This window comes from Arvicola amphibius, chromosome 3 (genome assembly GCF_903992535.2).
Source record: "Arvicola amphibius chromosome 3, mArvAmp1.2, whole genome shotgun sequence".
Taxonomy (NCBI): domain Eukaryota; kingdom Metazoa; phylum Chordata; class Mammalia; order Rodentia; family Cricetidae; genus Arvicola; species Arvicola amphibius.
The window spans coordinates 10,282,492-10,309,149 of record NC_052049.1 but is presented as its reverse complement, the minus strand read 5'-3'; the positions used below and the strand labels follow the sequence as shown (position 1 = coordinate 10,309,149).

Here is a 26,658-nt window from a genome sequence, read left to right as displayed (position 1 = left end):
CTCTTCCACCTTTATGGGCCTGCCCATCACATCCCGGCCACCCGGAGAGTCAGGATGCGTGTCCATGTCGGACTTCCTTCAAGGTCAGAGTACTGATCCATTAGTCCTCCCTGCACTTGAATTCGATTTTGCCATTGAACCAAAGTCTTCAGGGATTCTGGGATGACACAGAGCCCTCGTGCACCTGGGATGTTACTCAATCACAAGATTCCACTCATTAAATGGAAATGTAAAGATTAAATAAAACATAGCTTAATGTTTTTATGACAGTTCAAAATTATCATACAGTTGTCCGAATCCACAGAATTTATCTTCTTTTATTTAAATACACCACATAAGCTGGCCAGACTCAACAGTCTCCCCACAAAAGGCAAAGATATAAAGAAACTGTACAATATTACAAACAAGTGTCTGTTTGTATATATATACAAATACATTTATTTGTGTGTGTATGCAAACATACATGTACGTAAATGCACACAATATTTAGTTTAATATTTTGTTTTTATATCCCCACCAAAGCTTCCCCTTTCTCCTCTCATCTCAGTTCCCCCCTTCCTCTTCCCCCCCATCTACTATCCTCCTCAGTTTCTCTTCAGATGGAGCAGGCCTCCCATGGATGTCAGGCAGCCAAGGGATATCAAGTTGCAGTAGGTACCTCTTCTTCTATTAAGACTGAATGAGGCAACCCAGTGGGAGAAAAGTGTCCCAAAAGCAGGCCACAGAATCAGAGACAGCCCCTGCTCCCACTGTTAGGAGTCCCATATGCTTGAGTAAAATGCTGCTGTTCCCTGAGGGGCATAAGGCAGAAACGCTGCAGGTCCCTGAGTGGCGGCAGTGGGCAGTGGGCCATGAGACCACAAGGCAGGTGAGAGACAGAGACAGATAGGCATGCCATGCCATGTAGAGTGAGGTTGGATATTTATTTAGTGGGTTATGGAAGGGAAAGGGGAGAAGGGGAAAGAGTGGAGAGAGAGAGAGAGAGGGAGAGAGAGAGGGAGAGGGAGAGGGAGAGGGAGAGGGAGAGGGAGAGAGAATTAGGGAGAGGAGCCATGGCAGCAGCTACCTCTTTGGGAGAGAGACAGAAAGGGAAAGAGCTCAGGCCAGAAGAAGGAAGGTCTACCTGCCTCGGAGGTGGATGGTGGACAAGGGGGTGGAGTGGGTGGGACCAGTCCCATGTAGGCTCTCTGGTTGTCGGCTCAGTCTCTGTGAGCTCCCATGAGGCCAGGTTAGTTGGTTCTGTGAATTTTCTTGCACACACAATGTTTTAACATTAATCAGTTGGTTCTACAAAATTAGTAAACAACAAAGAATCCCAGGAAGGTAATGCTTATAAAACATGTTTATTTATGATCGTCCCGAATCCCCAGAGAGATCCCTCTTGATAAAGAACGAAAGGTCAGAGATGAAAAGTTCCTGCAGCCGAGGTCAGCCATTTCCCTTCTCTTTTTGTTCACATGAAGTCTCTCTATGTCTCAAAGGTGCGTCATGGTGTGAACCGAGGAGATTTCTTCCAACCTGCCAAACCCCAAATGTGTGCTGCAGTGGAGGAAATCAGTGGCTCTCCCCACCCAGTGTTCCCGTAGGTCTTAGTGCCCTCCTTGGCTAAAACGGTACCATGGGCTCTTCAGAAATATTTCTCTTGCAAGTATGACCGCTGTCACTGAGAAAAGCCAATGTTCAGTCCATGGGAGACTTAAAAGACAGGAATGTGGTACTGGCGGTCATTCTCGGTCAGCAGGGAGATCTCTGGCCACTCCCTGACAGGCTCCTCAGGGTAGCAGACTGCGAAGTCTCTGGAGTTAAACTTGAACAGTCGGAACACTTTTATCTTTACTTGGAGGGAATACCCGAGTATAAACATGTCAATCTGGGGACAAGATGAGAACGAGGTCACAGATTGTGTTTATACACTCCCACCACGACGAGCCCGGCTGCGGTTTATGAGACAACCCGCTTTGTAACATAGTTACCCATAAAGCAAGTGGGCACGACTCAGGGACAAATGCCCACAGTGTGGGAGGAGGGCAGGACCATGCTCAGCGAGAGGAAATCAGGGGAAACTATTCAGAAACAGAAAGGAAAGCTCAAGCCAGGGCAGTGGCTCACAGCTTCAATGCCAGCACTCTGGGGGAGGAGCAGGAGGAGTGTCATGAGCTGGAGGCCAGTCTAGGCTCCACAGTGAGTTCCAGACCAGCCTGGGCTATAGAGTGAGACCTTACCTCACAGGGAAAAAGGGAAGGAAAGGAAAGGAGGGGAGGAGAAAGATGTGAGGGGAAGTGGGAAAGAAAGTAAATAGGAAAAGGGAAAAAGGAAGGGGAGATAAAAGGAGGGGAGGGAAAGGAGGGGAAGGGAAGTGGGAAAGGAAGTGAATAGGAAAAGGAAAAAAGGGAGGGAAAGGGAGGGGAGAGGAAAGGAGGGGAGGGGAAAGGAGGGGAGGGGAAAGGAGGGGAGGGGAATAGGGAAAGGAAGTGAATAGAAAAAGGAGAATGGGAAGGAAAAGAGAAAAGGGAGGGGAAGGGCAGGGAGGGGAGAGAAGGGGAGAGTGCTTGTTATTAAGAATTGCATTGCTTTCTAACCAATTTGATGTCTTAGTGAAGATGCCATGTATCTCATCGCTTCTTCGAGACAGAAAAAAAGTGAACAAAAGACCTCAGTCATGGTGAGGAGCTTTCTCTGACCTTACAGTTGCTACTAACTCTTGTCTGTGACAGGGAACCGAATGCGTCCTCATGATGATCGCGCTTTCCCAGTTAGTGTCTGTGTGGTCCCGAGGCTCTATGAACCAGCCCTCTCTGGTCCAAGGGGTCCTCGGACTCAGAGGACGCACCAGCCAGCCACAAGGCCCACTATTCTTCTTTCACACGTGTGAACCCAATACCCTCAGCCCGCCACCTCTGTGGAGGTGGTTTCCTTACTGCTAAACAGAAACCCTAAGGGCCCACGAGGATTCCCGAGTCATCCGTGGATCACACACTGGGAGCCCCCACTCACCTGCTCCAGTCCACAGGTGTCTCCCATGGGATTCAGGTGATTCATCATGAAGCTCAAAGGGTCTGAGGAGGACTCCCTGGAAAACAGGAGTCGGAAAAGGCCGGGGATTATCTTGTTCGTCTTCATTTGCTCATACACTTCCGTGACCTGGTAGAGCATGATGAACTTCACAGCCTCGTAGAGTTTATACTCCAGGATGGCGTCGGAGAAGAGGATGTTGCACATGCTGCCTCTCTTGTGATAATCTCTCATCCCACTAAACTCGGTCCACTGCAGACACAGGGGTAAGTGGGAGCTTGCATGGATGTACAAACCACCGCACAATTTGTAAAGTACTAATGAGATAAGCCAGAGAGGAGGGCAGGAGGGTGGCAGAGGAAGGCAGAATTTTACATTTTCATGTTTGTCTTTTGGGACTATTTGATTCTTTTTTAACCATAAGGATGCAGCAGTGGGCTGCTCTCTCCAAACTCATGTGTTGAATGTCTTAGCCCAGGGAGATAAGCTTAGGAGATGAGGCTCTTACGTGGTGATTAGCCTCTGTGGGTTAGTTCTCATGACTGGGATTGGTGTGCCTTTAAGAGGAAGCCAAGCCATTTTTGGCTCTCCTTCTGCCATGTGATGACAAATCAAAACAAGCATGAACAAAACACTGTCCACCTGTCTATAAATTAGAAAGAGGGCTGTCACCAAATGTCACTTCTTGCTAGCCTCCTGGCCTCAGACTTTCAATCTTCATAACTGCAAGAAATAATCACTGGTTGTTTAAGCCCCCAGTTTATGGTGTAAGAGAAGCCTGAGCTACCAGACTAACACACAAGCACCTTACTTTTATAATAAGAAACAAAATAAAATCGCTTTTCTCAAAACATACCACTAGGTAAACCATCAAACACATCGGTTCTCTAAAAGTGCTTGGGAGTCATAGGGTCGCCGGGAGACTATGCCAGTGAAGAACAGCCCGAGAAGCTGCCTAAGCTCAATCTGCAAAGCAGTTTGGAGGTTCAACTCCCACCCTCACAATAACCATGCAGGGGATAAACTATTCACAGTTCTTCAGAGACAAGAAAGCTGTGACTTGGAAAGCCATTTTGCACCTATGCTATACCTGTGTGAGCAGGATGCTTTCAGAAGGGCATTTCTGAGGTCTAGACTTTGTACAACGTCCCTTCGTGTGTCTGGTCTACAGTGCAGCCCCTGAAGCTTCTACCCCACAATATGCCAAGCCATCATCACATAAAACACTAACTCTGGCTTACTACTCAGCAAGAGAACGCAAGTCACCGCAGCCAGCAGGAAGCCTCCTGCGCTCAGCTTCGTTCCCCTTCCGCACAGGCTCTGCCCCACGTTACAGGGAGCCTGACTCACCTTTGGGATGGATGCTTTCATCTCCAGTCATTTATCTTTCAATTTTCCCTACATACTCACCTGCGTTTTCAATAACTCCACGCACTTCCGTAACTTTCCAAACACATTGGAACCTGTGTACTTCTCAGGTCCAAAACTGTACTGCTGGATCCAGTTACAGCCTTGAGAAAAGAGTAGCTTTTCAGGAAGCTTGAAAAGGAAGTAGATGCCAACAATGATTAGTGTCTGAGCGCTCAGTGGGCGCCATCAGGAACGCAGCAGCACAGTCTTATCTCGGGCAGCTGTCTCGGAACGACTACCACGTCAGATAAGGGAGGAGCTTTAGATGTGTGGATTATGTCATGTCTAGATTATAGTCTAAAAAACCCTCAATCTAGGGCTTTGCCCCAAAAAACAATGTTTCTTTGTAACATTGATGTAACCTGTTAGAAGCCACTGGTAGTTAGAAAAGCAGGGCACACCAATTAGTGAGTGGGCTCCACAATGGTACAGTACGCTTCCCAACCTGGCTGTACCTCATCAGCTGAGAACAGATTTAGTCCGCATTTCCTACCTTTCTACCCTCTGCCCCATCTTCCACTATCACCGAACAACAACGCCACCCATCTCCCAGAGCTCTGGGTTACATTCTGGGAGATTCAAAGGCTGGACTATGGTGTCTATAAGAACCTATTCCACTGTGGGTAGTGAATACAGAATCCCACAAACTTGGGGTTTTTTCTAATTTTTATTTTTTGGTTTTTCAAGACAGGGTTTCTCTGTGGCTTTGAAGCCTGTCCTGGAACTAGCTCTTGTAGACCAGGCTGGTCTCGAACTCACAGAGATCCGCCTGCCTCTGCCTCCCGAGTGCTGGGATTAAAGGCGTGCGCCACCACCGCCCGGCAAACTTGGGGTTTGAACATAGGATTTCTGTCACATTCTTTACTCTAATTAACTAGAAGCAGGGTTACTATACAACATTTATTTGACAAGTATTTGATATGAAACAGAAGTACTGAAAACAAATTTAAATAAAAGTCATCAAGGAGACTGAACACATGGGACCATATATGTGTGTGTGTATGTGTGTGTGTGTGTGTGTGTGTATGTATATGTGTATGTATATATGTGTGTATATTTTATATTTCTTGCTCCACCATCCTAAATTGGGCATACTGCATCCAAAACAAGAATTCACATAGTTCATCAAGAACATATGTCTGGGACTGGAGAGATGGCTCAGCAGTTAAGGGTACCTGCTGTTCCAGAGGACCTGGCTTCAGTTCCCAGCACCCACATGGTGGCTCACAGCTGTCTGTAACTCCAGTTCCATGGGACCCATTGCCCTTTTCTGGTCTGCCTGTGCAGTGCAATCACATGGTGCACCGACAGACATGCAGGCAAGATACATACACACACACACACACACATATATGATAAATAAAAAAGACCATACTGTCATAAATTATTAAGAAAATGATAAAATAAATGTAAGCTGGAAGAAAACATCTGGAACTAACATATCCAAAAAAGCACTTATATTCAAAATATACAAAGGATTTTCAAAACGTAAGAAAACACAATCCAATAAAAATGGACAAAAGGTTTAAGTAGATAATTTTCCAAAAAGATGAGAGAGATTGCAAATGCATACATGAAAAGATACTCAACATCTGCTCATTAGGAGCGAAGGAGGGGCTGACGAGATGGCTCAGTGGGGGGTGGAGCTTGCTGTGCAAGTCTGACGACCAGAGTTCAATCTCTGGAACCCATGCAGAGGTGGAAGGGGAGAACCAGCTTCACAGAACTGTTCTCTGACTCTTACATATGCTATGGCATGTGCCCCTCCCCACGCAAATAAATGAGTAAGAAGAAACAAAATATACCTAAAAACAAATAGACCCAACAATACTAAGTGCTAGTGACCATGTCGGGTCACCATAGTGGTGGGAATACAAAAATGCCAAGGAGGTTTGGAGAGCAATGTGGCAGTTTCTCTGAAAGTTAAGCACACACCTCCCAAAGCACCAGGAATTTAACACCTGGTCATTTGCCTAAAAGAAGCAGATACTATACCTATAAAATCCCATAGAAGGCTATTCCTAACTGCCCTATTCCAAGCTAAGCACTGGAAACAATCCAGATGCCCTTGAACTGTGGGAAAAGTGTGTTCTGGTCATATAAAGGACTATCTTGTCAGAGCAAAAATCCTCCTCAGTTCCTGGGTTAGCATGGAGGAAATATGAATGTTCACTGCTAGCGGACGGCAGGCAGGCAGACGGCTGAGTAGACGATTCCGTTCACATGACACTGGAAGTAGCAAACCATAGGGGCAGAAAGCAGATTAGAAAGTGTGCAGACCAGAGGTCTGGGGACAGCTGACTACAGAGGTATATGAGAGAACCTTGGGGTGGTGACTACATTCTGTATGCATTTGTTAATAAACAAACATTTATGTGATAGTGGAAAGGGCTCGCGTTATCAGACCTCCTTAGCTACGAAGAACGGGCGCTCCTTGAGAAAAGCTTAAGAGCATTAAAAACTAACAAAACTGGGAATACCGGCATGCTGAGATGGCTTATCTGCAAAGAGACAGAGAGGACCAGCCAAACAACCCCATCAACACTCCTTCAACATGAGAATCCTGAACACAAAGCTACCCGGCCAGGACCGGGAGCCCCCACACGCCCATGTTCACAATGGGATGTTGTACCTTCACGATGTCTTTTTCTTTCATCCATGATGGGAAGGAGAGACCCTGGCTGAAGATCTGGAACAGCACGGACCTGAGAGCACCGTAGTTATCGCTCCTCACTGGCCGAACACATTTAATATGGTGCCTCCAGAACAGCTCCTCGTAAGCCTGTCGGGAGGCAAGCGCGGTCTGAATGAACTCCGCCACATCAGACGCCAGTGTGAGCTCCGTGAACACAGACTTCAGTGTTCACCCTGGAAGTGAAGTCTCAGTGAACATGCCGAGTGGGCGTGTTTCCACAGGGGGATGGTTCCCAAATAACCCGAATAAGTGGACTAGTGATATACGATGTCCTTTTTATTCTTTAAAAAGTTTTCTTTTTGTGTATTTTAGAACAAATTTTTGAAGATTTATTTTTAAATGTTGTGTGTGTGTGTGAGTGTGCATGTGTGTGTGCGCATGTGTGTGTGTGTGTGTGTGTGTGTAGAGGGAGGGTCTTTACATGAGCGCAGGTACCCACGGGGGCCCACAGCAGGTGTAGGATTCCCTAGAGCTAGAGTGACAGGTTACAGGTGGGTAACTGTAAGCCTCTTGATATAGACGCTGGGAGCTGAACTCAGGCCCTATGCACAAACTGCAAGCACTCGTTACAGCTAAGCCATGTCTTCAGCCCCCTATTTTATCTTTAAACTTTATTGCTGTAATCATCATATCACTATTGTGTGTGTGCGTGCACACGCACATGCTAGTGCATACCTGGAAGCCGGAGAATGGTCCTCCTGACCCCAGCAGCATACTAACAACAAGTGCTTTTACCCTGAGTCACTTAAGTGTGGCCCTATGGATGGAACTTTAAAGTGGGTCTTATGTGTGGAGTCTGCCTCATGCTGGTTTAGATGACTCAGCTTGGAAAACCAGGTCATTTGGGGCTGATAAGGAGTACAATTTAACCACAGCGAAAAATGGTAGAGTTTTAAGACCGCACCGAAGAGTACTTTGGACTTCTCCCTCCTTCCCTCCCCCCCCACCAAAAGACAGGAGTGGGCAACGCTGTTGGGGAGATTTACATTTACCAAGATCATTCCAATGGAACATCCTAAATCTCCTCGAAGGTCTTATGCAGGGTGTCTGATTCCCCCCAAGTGAAGAGTCCCCATAGCACGTGCAGAAGTTAAAAGACCAGAGATCCGAAGACTCATATTTTCTCAAGTTACAGACTTAATTGATTCCTGTTCTCAGCACTATAAACTCTAGCTTGAAGTCTGTCCTTGTTAGCTCACCTCTCAGCTTGATTCAACAGCCTAGAGCCTTCTGGGGAGGAGGAACCCACTTGAGGGGATTGGCTATTCTAGACTTCCTTGTGGCCACGCCTGTGAGATAGTCTGACTACGGACACAGAAGGGCCTAGCCCACTGTGGGCAGCACCATCCCTAGGCAGGTAAGCTTGGGCCAGATGCTGAGAGCAAGCCAGTAAGTAAGTAAGGTTCCTCCGTGGGATTCGCTCCAGGTCCTGCCCTGACTTCCCTCAGTGAAGGACAATGACTGGAAGTCAAATAAACCCTTTCCTCCCCCAAACTGCTTTTGGTCAGACTGTGTTATCAGCAGCAGAAAAGCAAGGTAGAACAAGATCTAAAGCCAGCACCTAGCAGCTACTTGGCTCCGAACTTAGGTTGCAGCTTTAACTGACATCCCATTTGGTGCTGGTGGACCTTTGGGTTTGCTAAAGCAGAACTGAATGCACCCTGATGCCGACAGACACTGCCTGCCTACACCGCCACAAGCAGCCGTACCGTACCTTCCGCATCAGTTTGGCACGCGGCGTTTCTCCTTTCCACTCTCTTGCGCAATAGCTGAGTAAATCTACTTCTGCCTCCACACTGAGGTTTCCTGGGCAAAACAGAAAATACAAGGCAACTGAAATTGCCCACTCTTCTCCTTTCCCTAGCCTCCTCTGCCCTCAAAAGGAAGAAAACGATTGCACTAAAGTCTTTACTTTTGAATTTTCTCTGCAGAAAGCCAATCCACCTGAAAGATAAAGGAAACATTACATATAAAAACTTTCTGTAGGGCAAGGGTGTCTTTGAAAGGCCAAGATGACAGGATGACCTACCACTTCAGCCGGTGCCCTAGATGTAAATGCAGCCTTCTGAAGTAGCAGAGGGAAGCTGACAGAAACGACACCATCATCGTCACAGAGGCTCTTGCTGCTCTCCAGGTAATGCTAACGACTTGGCTTGTAACCAGTATCCAGGAGTGAACCTGGTCACTTCCTACAAAACAAACAGACATGCCTAACACAGTTACACATTTAAGGGACATGTGACACGTTGGATAATTTTGCCCCCAAGTGTCTATCATCGATTTATATGCATTTTTGTGTCTGTACGTAGATGTGCAGGTTTGTGTGTACACAGATGCATGAGTATATGAGGTACAGTTGTGTGTAAGTGTGTGTGTGAGTGTGTACAATCACTAGCACCATTCCTTAGGTATCATGGACCTTCTTTGGGATGTGGTCTCTGACTGACCTTATGGATCCACTGGTCTCTGCCTCCTTAATGCTGGGATTACAAGCGCTCAACATCACAACAACATCACAACCAATCGAGAGGCAAAAGCCACCCACTGAGATATTCCCTCAGGCCTATATACACGTTTTTAAAGCATTCAAGCACTAAACCCAAAATTAAAGCATCATGTAATTTCTCCCACAATCAGTGTCACATAAAACATCTTTTTTCTACAAAACTAATCATCTGCAATGGACATAAGGAGCGTGAGCTTCAGAATCCTGAATGCAAATCCTGTTTCCACCATGGAGACTGTGTGCCTGTGACACCTGACTACCCTGATCTGAGTTGTCTTGACTGTACCACGCAGGTGGCCCTGCGGAAAAGGGGTGAAATGACATTTTGAAGCACCAGCACAGGGCGGGCACACGCTCATTTCTTGCCAAGGACCTCTTGGTTCCACTCCAGGCAGGCTCCGGTGACCGGTCACCCATTGCTGTTTGGGAGCATCACAGGCCGCATCATCCTCTGAGTCACACAGGAGTGAGCCAGTCAGCAGAAGCACGGGTACCACTTTCCACATTCGCTGCTTCAGATGCCCATGTGATGCCTGGTCCAACAAGGCAAAAAACTAAGCGGCAAGGGACCGGCGGATGAGCTTGCAGTACTCTGCTGTGTCCAGGAGATTTCCGGTCACATTCTGCTTGAGTGTGTGACAAGCTGAAGTACAAATGAGGAAGAGGACTTCTGAACGGTAGCCAAAACCCCTGGGGTTTGTTTTGAAATAATTTCCTCCACAACAGATCATTGAGTAAAATTCCATTGACCAACTGCAATAAAACCCTCATCAGCACGGAACCTATGATTTCATCATTTTTGGTCATCTGGATATTTCATGTGTATTTATATTCCCTATAAAGAAAGAATTTACTAACAAATCAGGAAAAAAAATAACCAGGAGCAAATATTAAAATATACTTCCCATTACCTAAAAGAGCATTTTTAAAATGCTTATCTATCTAAAGAAGTTATTTGGCCGCTCAAATCATTATATTCAGTATTTCCCAGAAATTTAGCAAACTATTGTTTAAAAACACAAAGCTGGGGTTAGAGAGATGGATGGCTCAGTGGTTAAGAGTACACTGCTCAGGACGGGCGTGGTGGTGCACACCTTTAATCTCAGCACTGGGAGACAAAGGCAGGCAGATCTCCAGGAGTTCAAGGCCAACCTGATCCACAGAGTGAGTTCCACAGCAGTCAAAGATACACAGAGAAACCCTGTCTCAAAAAAATAAAACAAACAAAAAAGAGCATACTGCTCTTCCAGAGGACCCCAGTTCCGAGCACCCCTGAAACTCTAGGTCCAGGGGTCCTGGTTCTGGGCACTAGTGACACATGTACACACATGAGACACATACACATCAAAAAAAAAAAAAAACGGGCTGTTGAGGTGGCTCAGTGGTTAGGAGCACTTTCTGTGCTTCCAAGGGACCTGAGTTTGATTCTCTGAACTCACCTTGAGTGGCTCAGAACCACCTGTAACTTCAGCTTCAAGGAATCTGATGCCTTCCTCTGGCCTCTGTGCACGCCTGCACACATGACATTTACTCACGCAGACACACATACATACACCCAAGTAAAATAATAAAATAAATCTTAACAACTTAAAGGTCCTAAAAAAGTCTTTTTAATAGAAAGCTATCCTATGTTTAACATTTATAATTTTAGATTATTACTAATTTAGATGGCTTTCTCCACTGATAATTCTGACACACACAGTTACTTTTAGTAAATTCTTGAATTCACAGGATAGTATTATCTATGAATATATAACATGTGGTAGCTGTAAAAATATTTTTTGAAAAACAGAACACCACACATAACTTGTATGTAGAGATTGACTCCTTCCGTCTTTCTGACAACATCAGGGGTTGAAGCCAGCGTCTAGCCCTGAGAACACTCTGTGTAATGAATGCCCAGTTCCTCGGCATCGCTGGTCTGTGTGCATTGCCTACCGACAAACATCTGGACAGTTCTGCACTCTTTACAAACAATGCCTTGGCAAGCAGTCAGCATTCATTACTCACATCCCCTAAGGAGTCCTGGCGGCTTGTCTTTAAGGATAATTTGAAGAAGAAGAAATGGTGGGTCAAGGGATTTGCACACCGTCAGTTCTGACAGGTGCTGGCTTCCAAAAGAGGTCCGTGAGCACCCTCCTGCCACCCTGAGAGGACCCAATGCTGTGAGGACTGCCCGATGGAGGGTGTGTTTCTGAACTAATCCAGAGAACGAGTTTCTCCGGAATGCACAGGTCAGTCACATTTCTTTCCGATGGCGGGACTTTGTACAGTACCTGACATCACTCAGACTGTTACTCGTGTATATGTTAGGGGTCAGCGGAGGGCTCACAGCCACTGCAGTGAAGACCGGGTCCTGCCCTCCACACTGCTCATCCCTCAGATGCTATCTGAGGGACCACCCAGCCCCTTGGGGCATCTCTCCTCAGAATAAGGCCTTTCTGACAGCCCACTGAAGATAACTGTTCTTTCTGTGTTTGTTCATACCTTTCTGTCTCAGTTTCTCTCTCCCCCTCCCCATCTCCTCCTCCCAATGTCTCTTCCCTCTCCTGTCTCTTTCTCTCCCTTGCCCCAACCCAGCCTTCTGTCCATATCCTCAAAATGAACCCAACAAGAAGGCAGCTTTCTGAGCACCTTACCAGGAAACAACCTGGATCACAGGCCTGCACTCCGGGTCTCTCTCGATTCCTTGCACCCACTGCTCAAACTGGGGGGCTTACCATGACAGTTCTACACAGGAACACACTGTGCTCCTACAGGATCTATTTTCTCCTGTCCCCCCTCTTTCCTCCCCCTTCCCTTAACAGGCCTCTCTTTCAGATCTTTTCTTTTTTTAACTTTTTACATATGAGAGAAAACACATGATACTTTTCTGTTTCTGGCTAATTTCACTTAGCATGATGGTCTACGGTTTCATCTTTTTACCTGAAAACAACACGGGTCCGTTCTTAACATTCCAACACATAAATTCATCGATAGGCTGAGAGACAACTAGCTGACCCCATGTCTTAGTTGCTCACAACTTTTTTTTTTGGTTAAGTAACTCAGGCCAAGAAGGGTGAAGGAGCATAATCACGGGGTTCTGGTGTGGGTAGGTGGGAGCCATCCAGAGGTGGGTAGGATGGAACTTGGCAGGACAGAGGGCATGTATGAGGCAGACATGGCTGTACAGCCATGTAAGGACCCACACAAGCTGCTCTCTGACCATGTTTTTAGGAGCAGCACTTCTAAGTCAAAGGAGTAGGAAGAACCTGTGTCTCACTGCATCCAAGGGGCTGCGGTGTTATGCATGGATCACCTCCTTCTTGCCTCTGAGCCCCACAGTGCCACAGAGGAGCCCCAGTTCCCCACAGGAACCTCCTTCCACCTCCATCTCTAAGTCAGGAAAGAGAAGAATACAGAACGGCTTCTGGTACACAGCCAATGTGTTGTACAGGCCTGTGCATTTTACCATCCCAAGACAGAAGGCCCAGACCTGCTGGAGGGCATGAAGGAAACGTCAGAGAAGGGCTGGCCACAGTATCATTTACACTAAGGCGTGAAGGAAACGTCAGAGAAGGGCTGGCCACAGTATCATTTACACTAAGCACACAACAAACACTACCACTGTTTTCATTGCGGTTACTCTAACCACCTTTGCTTTGTAGATTAGAGAACTGTTAGGGACAAAAAGATTAAGCAGCTACCTAATGGGAGTTGCCCAATACATGGCAGAGCCAGTAATCAAAGGCAGCAGCCATGTAGTTCTGGAAGCTGCCTGCCTGAGCACTTGGCTGTCCTCCTATCTGTGACCGTGAAGCTGAACGCAGTTTCAAATCAGCACAGGTAGTAAGTCCAATTACGGCTGTAGGGGAGAACAATGTACATCCTTTTCTCGGAGCTGGAGAGATGGCCCGGTGGGTAAGGAGCACTGGCTGGGCAAGCCTGAGAACCGGAGTTTGAATTCCCAGAAGCCACATAAGGACCAGGCACAGTCACATGTGCCTGTAACCCCAGCACTGACAAAGCCAGGTGGATACCAGTAGCTTACCTGCTAGCCGGCCCAGCCAAAATAGTGAGCCTCAGATTCAGTAAGAGACCTTATCTCAAGAGAATAAAGCAATGATCGGCAGAAGACACCTGACAGCCTGATGCACATAACACACACACACACACACACACACACACACACACACTCACACACACATACACCCCCACACACCCACATACACAACGCATGCACAGGCACACACACACCGTTCTCTTGTTTTGGGGCCAATAAATATGTTAAACTCAAAACAGACAGAAGAATAAAACAGCATAACAAGACTGTCAGTCAGTATGAGGACAAGTCTGATGAACTCCTACTGAATCAAACAGCATCTGAGAGAGGGTAACACTTTGGACATAAGAAGCTTCAGAGGGCCCCTCTTCCCACCAAAGACAATTCTGCAATCACCACCCACTTCCACCCCCTGCCTCAGAGAGGGGTCCTGCTGGGTCGTGAGTAGGGTGCAGGAAAGCAAAGAAGGAGAGGGTTCTTTACCTCCACAGACAAAGTCATCCCACATCCCACGAGAACAAAGGGAGGGTAGGCAGGGAGAGTTCAGTAAAGAGAGCTCTGGCAAGTGTGGGACGTGAGAGGAGGCTGGAAAGAAAGACGTTGTCAGGAATTAGGGAGCTGACTCTCTTTCATGCCTGTCAAGGGGCAAAAAGCAAAATTCCTTTTTCATACTTTTGCACTGAACCATTGAGCTCCGCAACACACTTCTTTTCCTTTCTTTCTCATTCCCCTTTCTTTCTTTTTAATATATGTCTCATGTATTCCCCAACTGCCAGGATTAAAGTATGTCTCCAACCATCAGGAGAAACAGGCATTAGGCTCCTTGAGGAATTACAGCAGGTACAAATGCCTGACCCTACAGCCTTATCTGTGCTCACCTTTTACGGCAAGAGAGATAACTGGCTAGAACTACAAAAATCACCGGGCTTGGGTTGTTTGTTTTGCTTTTGGTGTGTATGCGTGGTAAAATGCTTAAAAACTCCCCCATTCTCTACAACGCATCAAAGCTGAAGTAATTTAAACATTAAAACAGGAAACCCAAAAGTGGGCGGAAAACACCAAGCCCTGAAAACAAACCTAAAAGACACTGAAAAGCCAGAAACCGAGTGAAGATCCGGCTCAACAGCCTTGGGCAGGGCTCCTGGGGGAGTTCAGCAGCAACACTGACTTTTCTCAAGACTTCTAGAGCTGTTCTAGATAATTCTTTGCTTCCAGCTCCCCATGGGCTACCGCAGTCTTCAGCCTTAACTACCTTCCGGTGTTAGGGATTGAATCATGCTAACTACTGAACCACGCATGCTAACCAAACACACACCACCAATGAGCTGTCCTCAGCCCAATCTTATTCAGGACAGTATCGGTACCGTGGCTCTTTCTACACACACCAACACCTCATCTGCGTCCAGCTCCATGACCTCCCGGCAGTGGTATGTCAAGGGCTACTATCTAGACCAGGGAGAAGTTAGACAATTTGAGCTAGAAGGATAGAAAAGGCAATGGTGTTTTGATGTTTGAGGTAGCAGAGGGACCACTGAAACAGACCAGGGTACACTCTTCCTGTTTAAAAAAAAACTGGGGCGTGTTCTAACACTACACTGAAATTCACAAGCAACAGATACTCTCAACTGTGTTCTGTTGTGGCTGGGAGAAAGCTGTCTTCGTCATTCACTGATACGGTGAGGGTAAGAGTTGTATCGCAGGTGTTAGTTCTGCTCAATTAAGAAAGACCAGCTCTTCCTCTTAGAGAATCAGGAAAGCCAACAACTACAGAACCATGTGATTCTCTCCAAGGAAGAGAAGCACTGAGTGGAAGGTTTCTATCTTGAAAGTCGTAAGCAGAGAGGCATGTAACCTACTCAAGTAGGCAGCAGCCTCCACAGATGCAGCCTTCTCACTCTGGACTCCTGGGAAACTGAAAGTACCCATAATACACCTGGAAATCACCTCCTGCCTGACTCAGGGAGGACTGTGTGTTCTGTAAGAACACTGTAAGTCGGAGCTGTCTCCTTTTACTCTGCGTATCTTCTAGAACTGTCAAAAGTGACCCGTTGTCTTAAAAGAGAAGTTTAGTTTTCTCACTGTGGTAGGGTTTTGACAGCCCACCAGCAATGAAAACACAAGAGCTGTAGGTGCAGACAGGCTACATCAAAGAGCTCGGAATTGATCCTTTTCTGTGGAAGGGTAGAAGTGTGGCATGGCCCAGGAGAGAAAATTGACTGCAGAATGGGGTGTGCATGAGTCTATCCGTCTGTCTGTGTGTTCTGGAATCTTGCCTTCCTTCTGTCATTTATTAGATTCAAGACATTAAGCAAATCACACAGCCTAGGTGGCCCTAAACCATGGTCCAACGCTTAACACATGATGATGAATCAAGGCCGGATCAAGACGAAACTGCACTATCCCACCAGGATCCGCTCAGCATAGTCTTTGCGACCATCTCCCCAGAACCCGTGACGTAACCAGGGCTTGCCCGCCTCTCACCTGGGAACACACTTCCTTCTCGAGGCGGTTACTTCCCTTTTCTGATTACGTTCCTAGTGCTAAGTCTACCCTCATTCTATCAACACAGATTAGGCTGTTCCTACAAATCAGCCAGACTCCCAACAGCTGGACTGCACTGGCAGAGACTCCCAGATATAGACAGATGGAACCCACTGAGGCAACCTCCAGGGGGCATGAACAGAGCTGAAAAATAGCAAAGCATAGGACCGAGGTCAGGCTGGGGAAGGCTTCCTTGGGCTGTGAGTGTGATCTAAGGTCAAAGGGCAGAAGAGCTAGCAAGGTAAGGAAAGCAAAGAAGACCAGCGCAGTTGTCCAGGATCTCACCATTGCTGTGGTTCTCAGTCAATACGTCTAAAGAACGGCCCTGGCAAGTCTGAATTAGGGGCTGACAAAGAATCAGGTTTGCGATCACAGCCTGCAATGCTCTTCTTGGAGTCATAAAGAGCAAGTCTGATTCCTATCATGGGGTAACTTTCTCCATCTTCCACACAAGTGCAGGGTTAGAATTCTGTTGCATCTCCAAGGCCTGAATTCAGCCAGCATGTTAGGTCTTTTCAGGCCTCAGAGCACCCCCAATCCTCTCTCCATACCGCAGGCCTGCTCCGTACACACTGCAGGACAGGACACTATCCTGTCCACAGTGAGGGGTCTCCTCTGTCACATTGCTGGCCTTATTCCTAACACAGGCCTGTTCTATGCACCTATGATGGCTTTATCTACTAGTGTGAAATCTCCTCTGAGGCTAATGCTGAATCTTTTAACATTCCTTTTTTATTTTATAGAGAAGGCTCAAGGATGGCTGGAAATAGATTGCTAGCTTTTCATGCAGGGGGTGGGGGTGGGGGTGGGATATGTTCAAACCCAAGTACTGGAAAATAAGAAAAGAAACAAGCAAACAACAACAACCACCACCCCAGAGAAAAAGAATACCCCACTAAGTCCATATCTCTGCCCAGGTGTCAATCAATGTTCCTGAAATGAATGGCTGATGATCCAAGGGCAAGGCTTGGCATTGGCTCTCTGCGGAGGGTCCCCTACACAAGGAGAGAGGAGGGTACACAGGGAAGGATCACATTGTGAACAAGCTCTGGCTCTTCATTCGTAGGAGATCTGCTCACTGGAGGAGCTGTGTCACACTCACAGTGGATCTGCTCACTGGAGGAGCTGCGTCACACTCACAGTGGATCTGCTCACTGGAGGGGCTGTAGCACACTTGCTTCATTTCTGAGGTGCACACACTGAAGCCCAGAGAAGATGAACAGAAATAAGAACTTGAACCCCATGTTCTGAGTCAGGGAGGTGCCCTTCACCCTAATGACATCACTGTCGTCCCCTGAGCTGTTCTCCTCAGAGACCCAACAACTATGACTTGCCAAACTCTGCTCTTGATGACATTTGAATTACTGCATCTTGAGACTAGATCATATGTTGCACAGCTACAAACTGATAAAAGCCCAAGAGACCATAAATTCCCATTCTGAACCCTGCTGACAATTTAACGTCCTCTGGCTCTATGCCAGGGCTTCATCTTCTGAAAGGAGAGAAGGGCCAGAGTAGTTCTCAAGAGCCCAGGTGGAGAGACTTCCTGGAGGACAGGCGTGACTCCTACCACCTTCTTTCTCTTCGCTCTTTCCCAATGGGAGGGAGTCTAGAAGATTCTCTTGGGATGCTCATCCTTGGCCCTCCTCTCTACGGAACTGAACAATCTGTGGAGAGGGAGTCTTCCTAAGAGGAGTGCCTGGCGTTTAGGAAGTGAGTCTAGCTAAGGGATAGTGAGAAAGGCCATCCAGACACACGGATTCTGCCAATCTGCCCCTGAGCTGAATTAACGCTTTCCTCACTCTCCGACACTGGTGCCTAACTTTCCAGTCAGCACGTGGGATGGGTTGTCTGCGTCATGTGTGCAGGTTCCATGCTTTTAGAGCCAGTCAGGGCCTTTATCCCTGCTAGGTCTGACGTCACTGGCCTGTGCAGGTCCACTCTCAGGCCTTAATATCAGACTGCGATCTTCTAACGCAACCATTGGGTGTTGTTGCTAATAGCTACTAATCCTTCTAACTGACCTTCCTGTCCCCAATCTGCTTTTATGTGGAGCTGGTGTGGGTTGACATTTTAAAATACTGATAGATGGATCATCTATTTTGGAAATCTGTCCACTCCTTGTCTTATTGGTAGGAAATATCTACATCTGGCGGCCACTGAGTGAGAAATAAAGTCCCATAGACAAGGAGTGGGAAAGGAAAAGAAGAGCGTGTCGACCATGGAACATTCCTACCCAAAGGCCTCAGGAACGGGTTCAGTAACCAAGAATAAGAAGACATGTGCCAGTCAGTGTGACAGCTCGCTGGAACACCCAACCACACCCTAGGACTGAAAAGCCAAGATCTGTCCCAAGTGGGGCTCAATGTGATCCTGTGGATGGCCTACAAGTAGGAGACCCACGGGCCAGCTCTTCCATCTTTCCCTTCTTCACCTGTGAACTCATCTACCTTCCATACGTCCATGTTTCTGCTCTCCATAGAGAAGCTGACAGCTTCAAAGGAAATTCACCAAACCCTGGTAGAGCAGTACTATTCTGTCTACAGAGCAGTACCATTAGTAATGCTTTGGGGCTTCTTAGAAACGGACCCCTGAGTTCCTCTGAAGCTGAATCTGTGTCCTGTCAGGACAGCTGGGATCTGCATGCACACTGATGTCTCAGGGCACGGTGGTGGAACTGTCAGACTGCTTTCCCCTGGGGCTGATTTACTGGGCTGTGCCCATTCTTCACTCGACATTCCCAGGCAATTTCAATGTACTGCCAGGGTTGGAAAACAGAGAGCACAAGGGCTCCCTCCATGCCTGGCCATTTCTGTTCCTTCAAACATACCAGACACTGGTTAAATGCCAAAGGAGAAACAAACCCAAACAAAGAAAATCAGCACTGCCCAAGTGCTCTGACTATAACTGAGTGTAGTTCTCCTTCCCTTCTGCCAAGTGAGAGGCCCACTTGGCTTACAAGTCAAGAGTTCTTTACGGCAGGAGTTATTCCTAACTGAAAAGGAGCATTTCTGGAATAGTAATGAGAGAAGATGCACCACTGTTTGTGAGGTCCCACAGCAGGGGCCAACTCACCCCAGCTTTCTTGGGACTCTCCCGGGTTTAGTCCTGAAAGTCCCGTATCTGAGACATACCTGAGTTCCAGGCATGTCAGGATAGGTCACCTAGGGCCCCCTTCAGTCCATTCTGGCCTCTCCCCCTAAATGCCCTTTGGGGCCTCCTAGCGCACCCCTACCCCTACTTTGCTTGCATTCTTCCCTCAGTCTGGAACATTCTTCCATGGCCTAGGTCACACTTTCCTCCAGCTCTCAACTCAAATGTCACTTGTCTGGCCCATTGCCAACCCCAGGCTTAGCAAACCCACTCTCTTCTGCGAGGCACACGGTGTCCTTGCCCAGTGCTTGTCCATTTACAGACGTGTTTACGTTCGACGGCCCACCTCCCCCCACTGTGGACAACTTAAGGACCCGGACTGTCTGTTTTCTTCATGCTCTAGGTCCAGAGGAGATGGTTAATAAATGCTGGCTGACTGATCCAGTGCATCTGCGAGTTCAGGATCCAGCACTTAGGTCTCCACGGCACAGCCTAACCAGCTCGCCCTGAGTCTGTTCTCTCCCTTCGCAGAAAAAGAACATGGAACTTCAATGGGGACCCATGGCTTCTCAGGGGGAAGGCTCATTCCATCCTCTCTGGACGCTGGCGCAGCTGTGCTGAGTGGACTCCGCACGGAATGCAACGCTCAACTTCCAAACAGAATCATCAGCCAGGCATAGAGGAGAGCACCTGTTATCTCGGCACTTGAGAGGCTGAGGCAGGAGAATCAGGACTTCCAGGCTGTCTTCAGCCACATAAAGAGATCAATATTACTCTGAATTACAGGAAGCCTCATCCCAAAGAGGAGAGAGGGATACACACACACACACACACACACACACACACACACACAGACAGACAGACAGAGAGAGAGAGAGAGAGAGAGAGAGAGAGAGAGCGAGAGAGAGCGCACTCATCAAGAATGGCCTATTTCTCACCCTTTTTCTCTCTGATACCTGGAATGTAAGTGTAATGACTGATGTTTCATGTTTCTGTACAAAATAAGACCGTGGGTGTGGAAGCCATGTTCTGTGTAGAAACACAGTAGAAAGAATAGATGAAAAACAGAAACACATGAGAAAGAAAAGGCCCTGGACTCCAGACACCACAGAACCCATCCTAGCCATGGAAAGCTAGCTACCTCTGACCTCCAACATAGAAAAAGATATGTCTTCAATCATTTGGTGGTGTTCTGTGATCCCACTACACCTAAACCTAGCCTAGTGGTCCCTTCCGGCTTGGAAGGTGCATGTCAGAAGCGTGAGTCACCAGTGTGTTTCTCTTCCTTTAATAATACACCCCATGTAAATCCAAAGTGGGAAGTGAGAATGTGAAGTGGTCACCTAGCAGGAAGGTTTTACTGTAGTGGGATGAGGAGGGAGCTGGGCATCTGGCCCAATGGAGCTGGGTGCCCTGGACCTCAGCTTCTCACCCCTCAACCCCCTGCCCGATGAACAGGTCTCCGGACGCCAACCAGCCTATTACCCACCACCTCCCCTCCTCCAGAGACCCCTTCCTTTCAGCGTGCTTGCAAATTGTGCTAGACGGATAATCACACTGGCGCACAGGCATGGGATTTTAAATAGCTGGGAACTAACTCACCTTCACCTAAGCACAAAGCATTATTCAAAGCTAGCGCCACGAGGATGCCATGGGTATGGACTGAAGACCCATCCAATAACCAGCTGTACTGATTGCACTAGTTCTGATGAAGGGTCCTGTGCACACGGAGAGGGGGTAAGAAGAGAAACAGCTGCCAGTGAGGTTTGTCTGGGAGAAGCCACCGGGACAAGAAAGAAAGCATAAAGAGTAGAACAAGGCAGGAGACAGTCTTCTACTGTAGACATCAGCTAAGTGCCCAGACTCGTGCCAAACAAATATTTAAAATACAAAATAGATGAATAGACTTTCAATAAATCATGATGTAAACTCTTTCGGTTGAAGTGATTTTTACCTTCCTGCTTAGAGGAAGGGATGCCCACGCCAGAGTCCCGCACAGTCTCAGGTCTGAGATGAAGGGACTCGGTATTTGTATTCTTAAGTCCATTCATTATATTTCCACTCCAAGGTACGCAGCCCACCTACTCTCTGGCTGCCCTTGCAAACACCAAGCAAAACGACACCCAGGCAACACTTCGCATGGAGCTGGTGGCTGACTGCATTTGGCCCCAGCCATCTCTTCCACTTCCTCTTTCCTATATGGCCATTCTGCTGGGTGCAGCATGTAACCCATCCGAGTGGCCAATTCGGGGCACTGCTTTCCTGTATCTCCACACAGCCCGAAGCTCAGCCGAGATTTCCTTGTCACAGATCATTAATCTATTTTCTCAGTATACCAGGTGCTGTCCTAAGACCGAGGGACAGAGTCTCTCAGCGCCAGGCAAGGATTTAGTTCACTTCCGTTAAACCTGGGGACTACACAGTGCGGAAAGCTCTCTAGCGCTAGCCTAGACAGCAAACAAGCCTAGTGACTTTCCACCACCAGCTCCAGGGCCACCCACAGTCGCACACCATTCAGAAACTGGCCAAGAAGGTTGTCGTGCCTCCACCGAGGACGGGGAGTTCATGTCCACATGGTGGGACATCAGTTACTCTCCACTTTCTCTCTGCCTCCCCTGCAAGCTTTCTTGTATGAATGTGTGCGTGCATGAGTGTGTGAACATGTGTGTGTGTGTGTGTGTGTGTGTGTGCGCGCATGTAGGCCATAGGCTGACATCAAGTGCCTTTTTTTTCAGGTGCTTTTCTGAGTCAAGCTTGGGGACTCGCCTCACCTGCATGGATCCCCAGAACTCAACTAGCCTGCATGCCCAGCAAGCCCCAGGATCCTCCTCTCTCTGTCTCCACAGCACCAAGATTACAGACACACCACGCTCCTGGCTTTTGAGTGTGGATGCTTTAAACCCAGAGTCAGGTCCATGGCTTGCACGGCAACACTTACCAACCGAGTTTCCTCCCAGCTCCCTCAGCCCTTAACTTTTAGTGATAGTCCTCTCCTGTGTCAGTTGGGGGCGGGGCTTTCTAGAGAAAGGGCTGCAGTCACGTGGTTAAGATAACAACAAAAAGATTTACTATGAAATTCATAATTTAGAAATATATCAGCCATAATATTTTATGTTCTGTACTTCCTGGAATTTTTATTTCCTAGGAAACCTGGCAACAGTAACGACAGATGGTGTCCCTCATCTCTTGGAGATAAACATAAACTTTTTACCATCTTTTTCATTTAAACGCAATGCCACCTGTCTGCTCTGCCTCCAATTCAACAGGAAAGTTGTTTGTTGCTTCTTAAATAGACTAAAAAAGGTACAAAAAGGTACTGGAAAAAAACAAGAAAACACAGAAAAACTTTCCTGCTAATTTGCTATGAAAAAGCGTCAGTCTTCCATGAAATTAACCGCAACCAAATAAATGGACACAGAGATTCAATTATTTTTGAGACAGGGTCTCAGTGTGTATCCCTGGCTAGCCTGGAACTTGCTATGTAGACAAGGCTGGCCTTGGTCTCATGAAGATCCACTTGCCTTCGACTCCAAGTGCTGGGATTAAAGATGTGTTGCACCATGTTGGGCACAACCTTGATTTTTGAAAACAGATTATCTAAGTAACTGTACATTCATTAGCTGAGCCGTGTGGACATGGGAGAAAGGAGAACCTCCAGGTGAACCCACTAGTCTAATCAACCCCTGAAAGTTGGGGACTTGCAGTAGCCACGAGGAAAGAGCCATATAGCTAGGAGAAGCTTGGAAGAGAAAAGTTTTACCGTCTCTCTTCTCCTGTACACCCCGCAAGTCACCTCAGTCAACAAAATTGTATAACAATGACAACTCAGCCTTTTCCCTGAGAACAGCTTCAGGGTGCTGAAGAGGCCCTAGGACCTGCAGGGCCTGCTTAGGCGCCAGGACTGTTTCAGAACCGGACCAGGCAGATGATGGTTAAGAATCTGTCATAAGTTTTTTTTGCAAAACCTGAGTTTTGCAGGCACTCGTCAGAACAGGCACCCATCCTTAGCAGTCCCCATGGATGGGGGGTGCCTGGACACCATGGGCATCCGTCCTCACTTGGTTGATCACTTCCAGTTTGCCTCTCTCCATGAACACAGACCAGCTCACGTCTGAACCCACTCACCTGCCCTGTGACGACCTGTGATCACCCACGGAAGCAGGCTGTCTAGGGCAGGCATGAAGCACCTGCTTCATAGACAAGGTCAGTCACTGACGAAGGGCTGGGGCATGAGGGAATCCAGGATATTTGGGATACACCTTTTAATTGTCAGAACAGTCCAGGTATGAGGTGGGGGTCTTGGCTAGACAAGTTCACATAAAGTGGTTTCTTAACCCAGGGATAAACTATAAGCAACTAAATAATGAAAGTCGAGGATAACAGTGATAACAGCAGCACTGAGCATGAGCGGTTCTACCCTGAGCCACACACAACCAGAACAACATTGCATGAGTGGCTCTAACATACAAGGGGTAGTAAAAACAAATACTAGCCATTATTTTCCTAATTTTAGTTTAGCTTTAGAACACTTTCTTTAGACAAAAATCTTACCTACGATAGCAATATAATACAAATACTAAAAAGCAAAGCTGTTTCGAGTGTGGCTGGAATGTGAGACCTGGCTCGTGGGATTCCCCCATTGCACACTGGGCATTCTGTCTCTCAAGCCCAACCCTGGGGTCCATCAGGGAGCTGAGTAGCCCCTCAGAACACAACCAAGAACGTGGACATTGCCAGTTAACTTAGAGACAGTGTGGGTGACATACAGCAGCATCTCAACCCCTCCACCAGTTAAGGACCATGAAGCAAGAGCTTCGGAGGTGACTTCAGGGAAAACACATCCTCCTTAAACCCAGAGGTTGGCCAAAGATGCTGAAAGATGAGCTTATTTTACTGTGCCATCGGATGCTCCCAACAGGTGACCGTGCCTCCTCTGAGCGTGGGAGCACTGGATAATGTGACCTTCAAGATGCTCCATCCTTCTCTGACATTCTAGCAGTGCCCTTCTGGTTACACTGTGCAAAGACATGTGTCCTCTGACTTTCAGTAGTTTAAAAGGACTACCCCAAGCCTTTTTTCAATCTCTGACAGGTCTGTGGGTTTTCTTCTGTTGTCTCTTCGGTTTCTGTCAGGGGTTACTTATCTTAAAAGCCAATCTGGGTCTCTCTTTTAGCAGAGTTAAGACGTAGAGTAAAAGGTTGTCTCCATCTCAGCTTGAACAAGCAACTCTAAAACCACTACCCCCCCACCCCAACAGAACCAGCAAAGATGAGCTTCTATGCTTCTAGGCCCTCAGCAGTTATATTTTGAAGGGAAACGTTTTCCATAATCTGATCCTTGAATCTCACCTTCTGCAAACATACTGCAGACACCACAGACCGGAACAAATGGAAGGACTCTCTCCCTGGCCTCCCGGCACCGACACACCTTAAACTCGGCGCAGAAAAAGGAAAAATTCTTGGTGGTTCTGTTAAGCCAAAGTAGGCATTTTTCAGCCTCACCAGCTCTTTCCAGCTGTGTCCTTACCTCTATTTCCAACTTTCCTGTCTCTGCCAAACTAAGGCAGGGAGAAGGGAAAAAAGGAACGAAATTAAGATGTTCAACTGGATACACCCACAGGAAATATTTGGCTAATTCTATAATAACCCGAGGAGCACAGAGGTAAAAAAGAAATGAGTTCATTCTCCAAACTTTTGAGGGAAGAGGTAAGCCAATCACAGACTGCTAGGCTGGGAGAGGCCATAGGTATTAACTTATCGGGCACACTCATTTCACGAATGACTGAGTGTCCTGAATAGCTGTTAACTCCCACCTAGATACTCTAGGATGGACTGACGTTCCTCATCTAGAACAGTGTTGTGTCCACCACACTCAACACCATTGCTGTGTCAGTTAGGAACGCCTGCAGGCACCCAGGACGGCAATGAAGACGCATTCCTGGTGTCCAACAACCCCACAAATGCACCCAAAGCGAGAACACACGCTGATCGGCTTCCGTACCAGGCTCACACTCTTGGTGTGGTAGAGAGAGAAATACAGAATCCGGCACGTGGCCCATCATTTCCCCTGACTAAGACAACTCAATCACCAACTGAGGGATGGGCAGGAAAAACACCCTTCACCTCTAAAGTCTTTGGAACGGAGACCACAGTCACCCAGTGGCGTAGGGGCCAGAGCAGCTAGAGCGACCTGCTGCGATCCTGTCCCCTTGGTATGCTCTTTAAGTCATGAGTGTTTTCTGCGGTTTACAAGTCTGGCTGTTGTCAAGGTGTGGGCCACATCCTCTGCAAGGCGAGAACCCTGGTAGCTTAGTTTACAACAAAGTCAGTTCTCCCCGAGAACACCAGCCAGCAGACCCCGCCTCTCTCGGGTTCCCGGGGGCTCGGCTACAACCCACGCCGCCACGAGCTAAGGTGCAGCCGCCCCCGTTCCGCAAGCACTCGTCCTCCCTCGCCGCCGCGACACCCTCCGGAGACCGTGCCCACCCACACCGGCGCCCACCTGCGGGGGTCCGAGCGCGCTCCCGCTCCCGCGGCGGGCTCCTCGGCGCCTCCATGCGGGCCGCGCGCCTCCACCCGCGCGCACCCTCCGCCCCCGGTACAGCCTGGAGCCTGTTCGCTTCCCAGTCGCCGCGATCGCGAGCTCAGCCGTGGAGACAGCGGTCCGTGCTCCCGCCCACGAGCACAGACTGACGTGTACCGCGGCCAGTCAGAAGCTGGGGCGGGCCCTGGGGGCGGGGCCTCCGTGCGAGGTTGGAGTGGAGGGCGTGGGGGCGTAGAGAGCTTCGAAGGCCAGTCGCTTGCTGCCGAGGCTTGGCTCAACCCCCGGGGCTCCTCCGGGCACACCGGGGCGGTCCACCTTCTCCGATCCCGCGGGAGGCTGATGGGTCGAGGGACCGACGGCCCTCGCCCGCCCAGGACACCCTGGTGCCTTGGTTCTCTGTTCGCCAAGGAACAAACCTGCCCTGTCTGCGCCAGAGAGCGAGAGAATGGAATCCAGACGCATCTGCCCGTCCCAGGGGCCTATTCCATCCACTATGTGGGGGCAGGCTTCCTCGCCTTTCTCTGTGGGTTAGCAGAACCGGCTAGTGCGTGCTTGAAACTGTTTAGGGATGGAACAAGTGCATTCTTGACACAAAGTGGTTCTGTAAAATAATTTCTTAAAAGTTAAGAAAAGAAAAGAAAAAAAAAAACGCTAACAGAAGTAAATGATCCAAAAAGAAATAGACAGATGATTCTTTTGCTCCTCATTTCCTAATTTGTGTGTTTTGTTTTTCTTGTCCCCAGAAGAAAAAGGAAAAAAATTAAAATCCTGATGAATACTTCCCTTTTTTCGAGAGTAAATGGATTCCAGATACAA

The 26,658-nt window shown here is 47.9% G+C and overlaps 1 protein-coding gene across 3 annotated transcripts; it reads right to left on the bottom strand.

The window, feature by feature from the left end:
- Positions 1 to 1,324: 1,324 nt before the first annotated feature.
- On the bottom strand, positions 1,325 to 25,968 carry Otulinl (OTU deubiquitinase with linear linkage specificity like). Of its 3 annotated transcripts, none has more exons than XM_038321976.1 (8): positions 25,801 to 25,968; positions 9,147 to 9,306; positions 9,030 to 9,061; positions 8,832 to 8,923; positions 7,055 to 7,204; positions 4,423 to 4,551; positions 2,995 to 3,264; positions 1,325 to 1,870 (listed from the first exon to the last, which is right to left on the bottom strand). In XM_038321976.1, exons 1-8 carry the CDS (start codon positions 25,853 to 25,855, stop codon positions 1,697 to 1,699), a joined length of 1,062 nt encoding a protein of 353 aa, XP_038177904.1. In that variant the 5' UTR covers positions 25,856 to 25,968; the 3' UTR covers positions 1,325 to 1,696. The 3 variants fall into 3 exon arrangements, with proteins under 3 accessions (XP_038177904.1, XP_038177902.1, XP_038177905.1); XM_038321974.1 differs by lacking the exon at positions 25,801 to 25,968 and adding an exon at positions 24,648 to 24,675; XM_038321977.2 differs by lacking the exons at positions 1,325 to 1,870; positions 25,801 to 25,968 and adding an exon at positions 24,648 to 25,556 and having other exon boundaries at positions 3,225 to 3,264; positions 4,423 to 4,523.
- Positions 25,969 to 26,658: the final 690 nt, after the last annotated feature.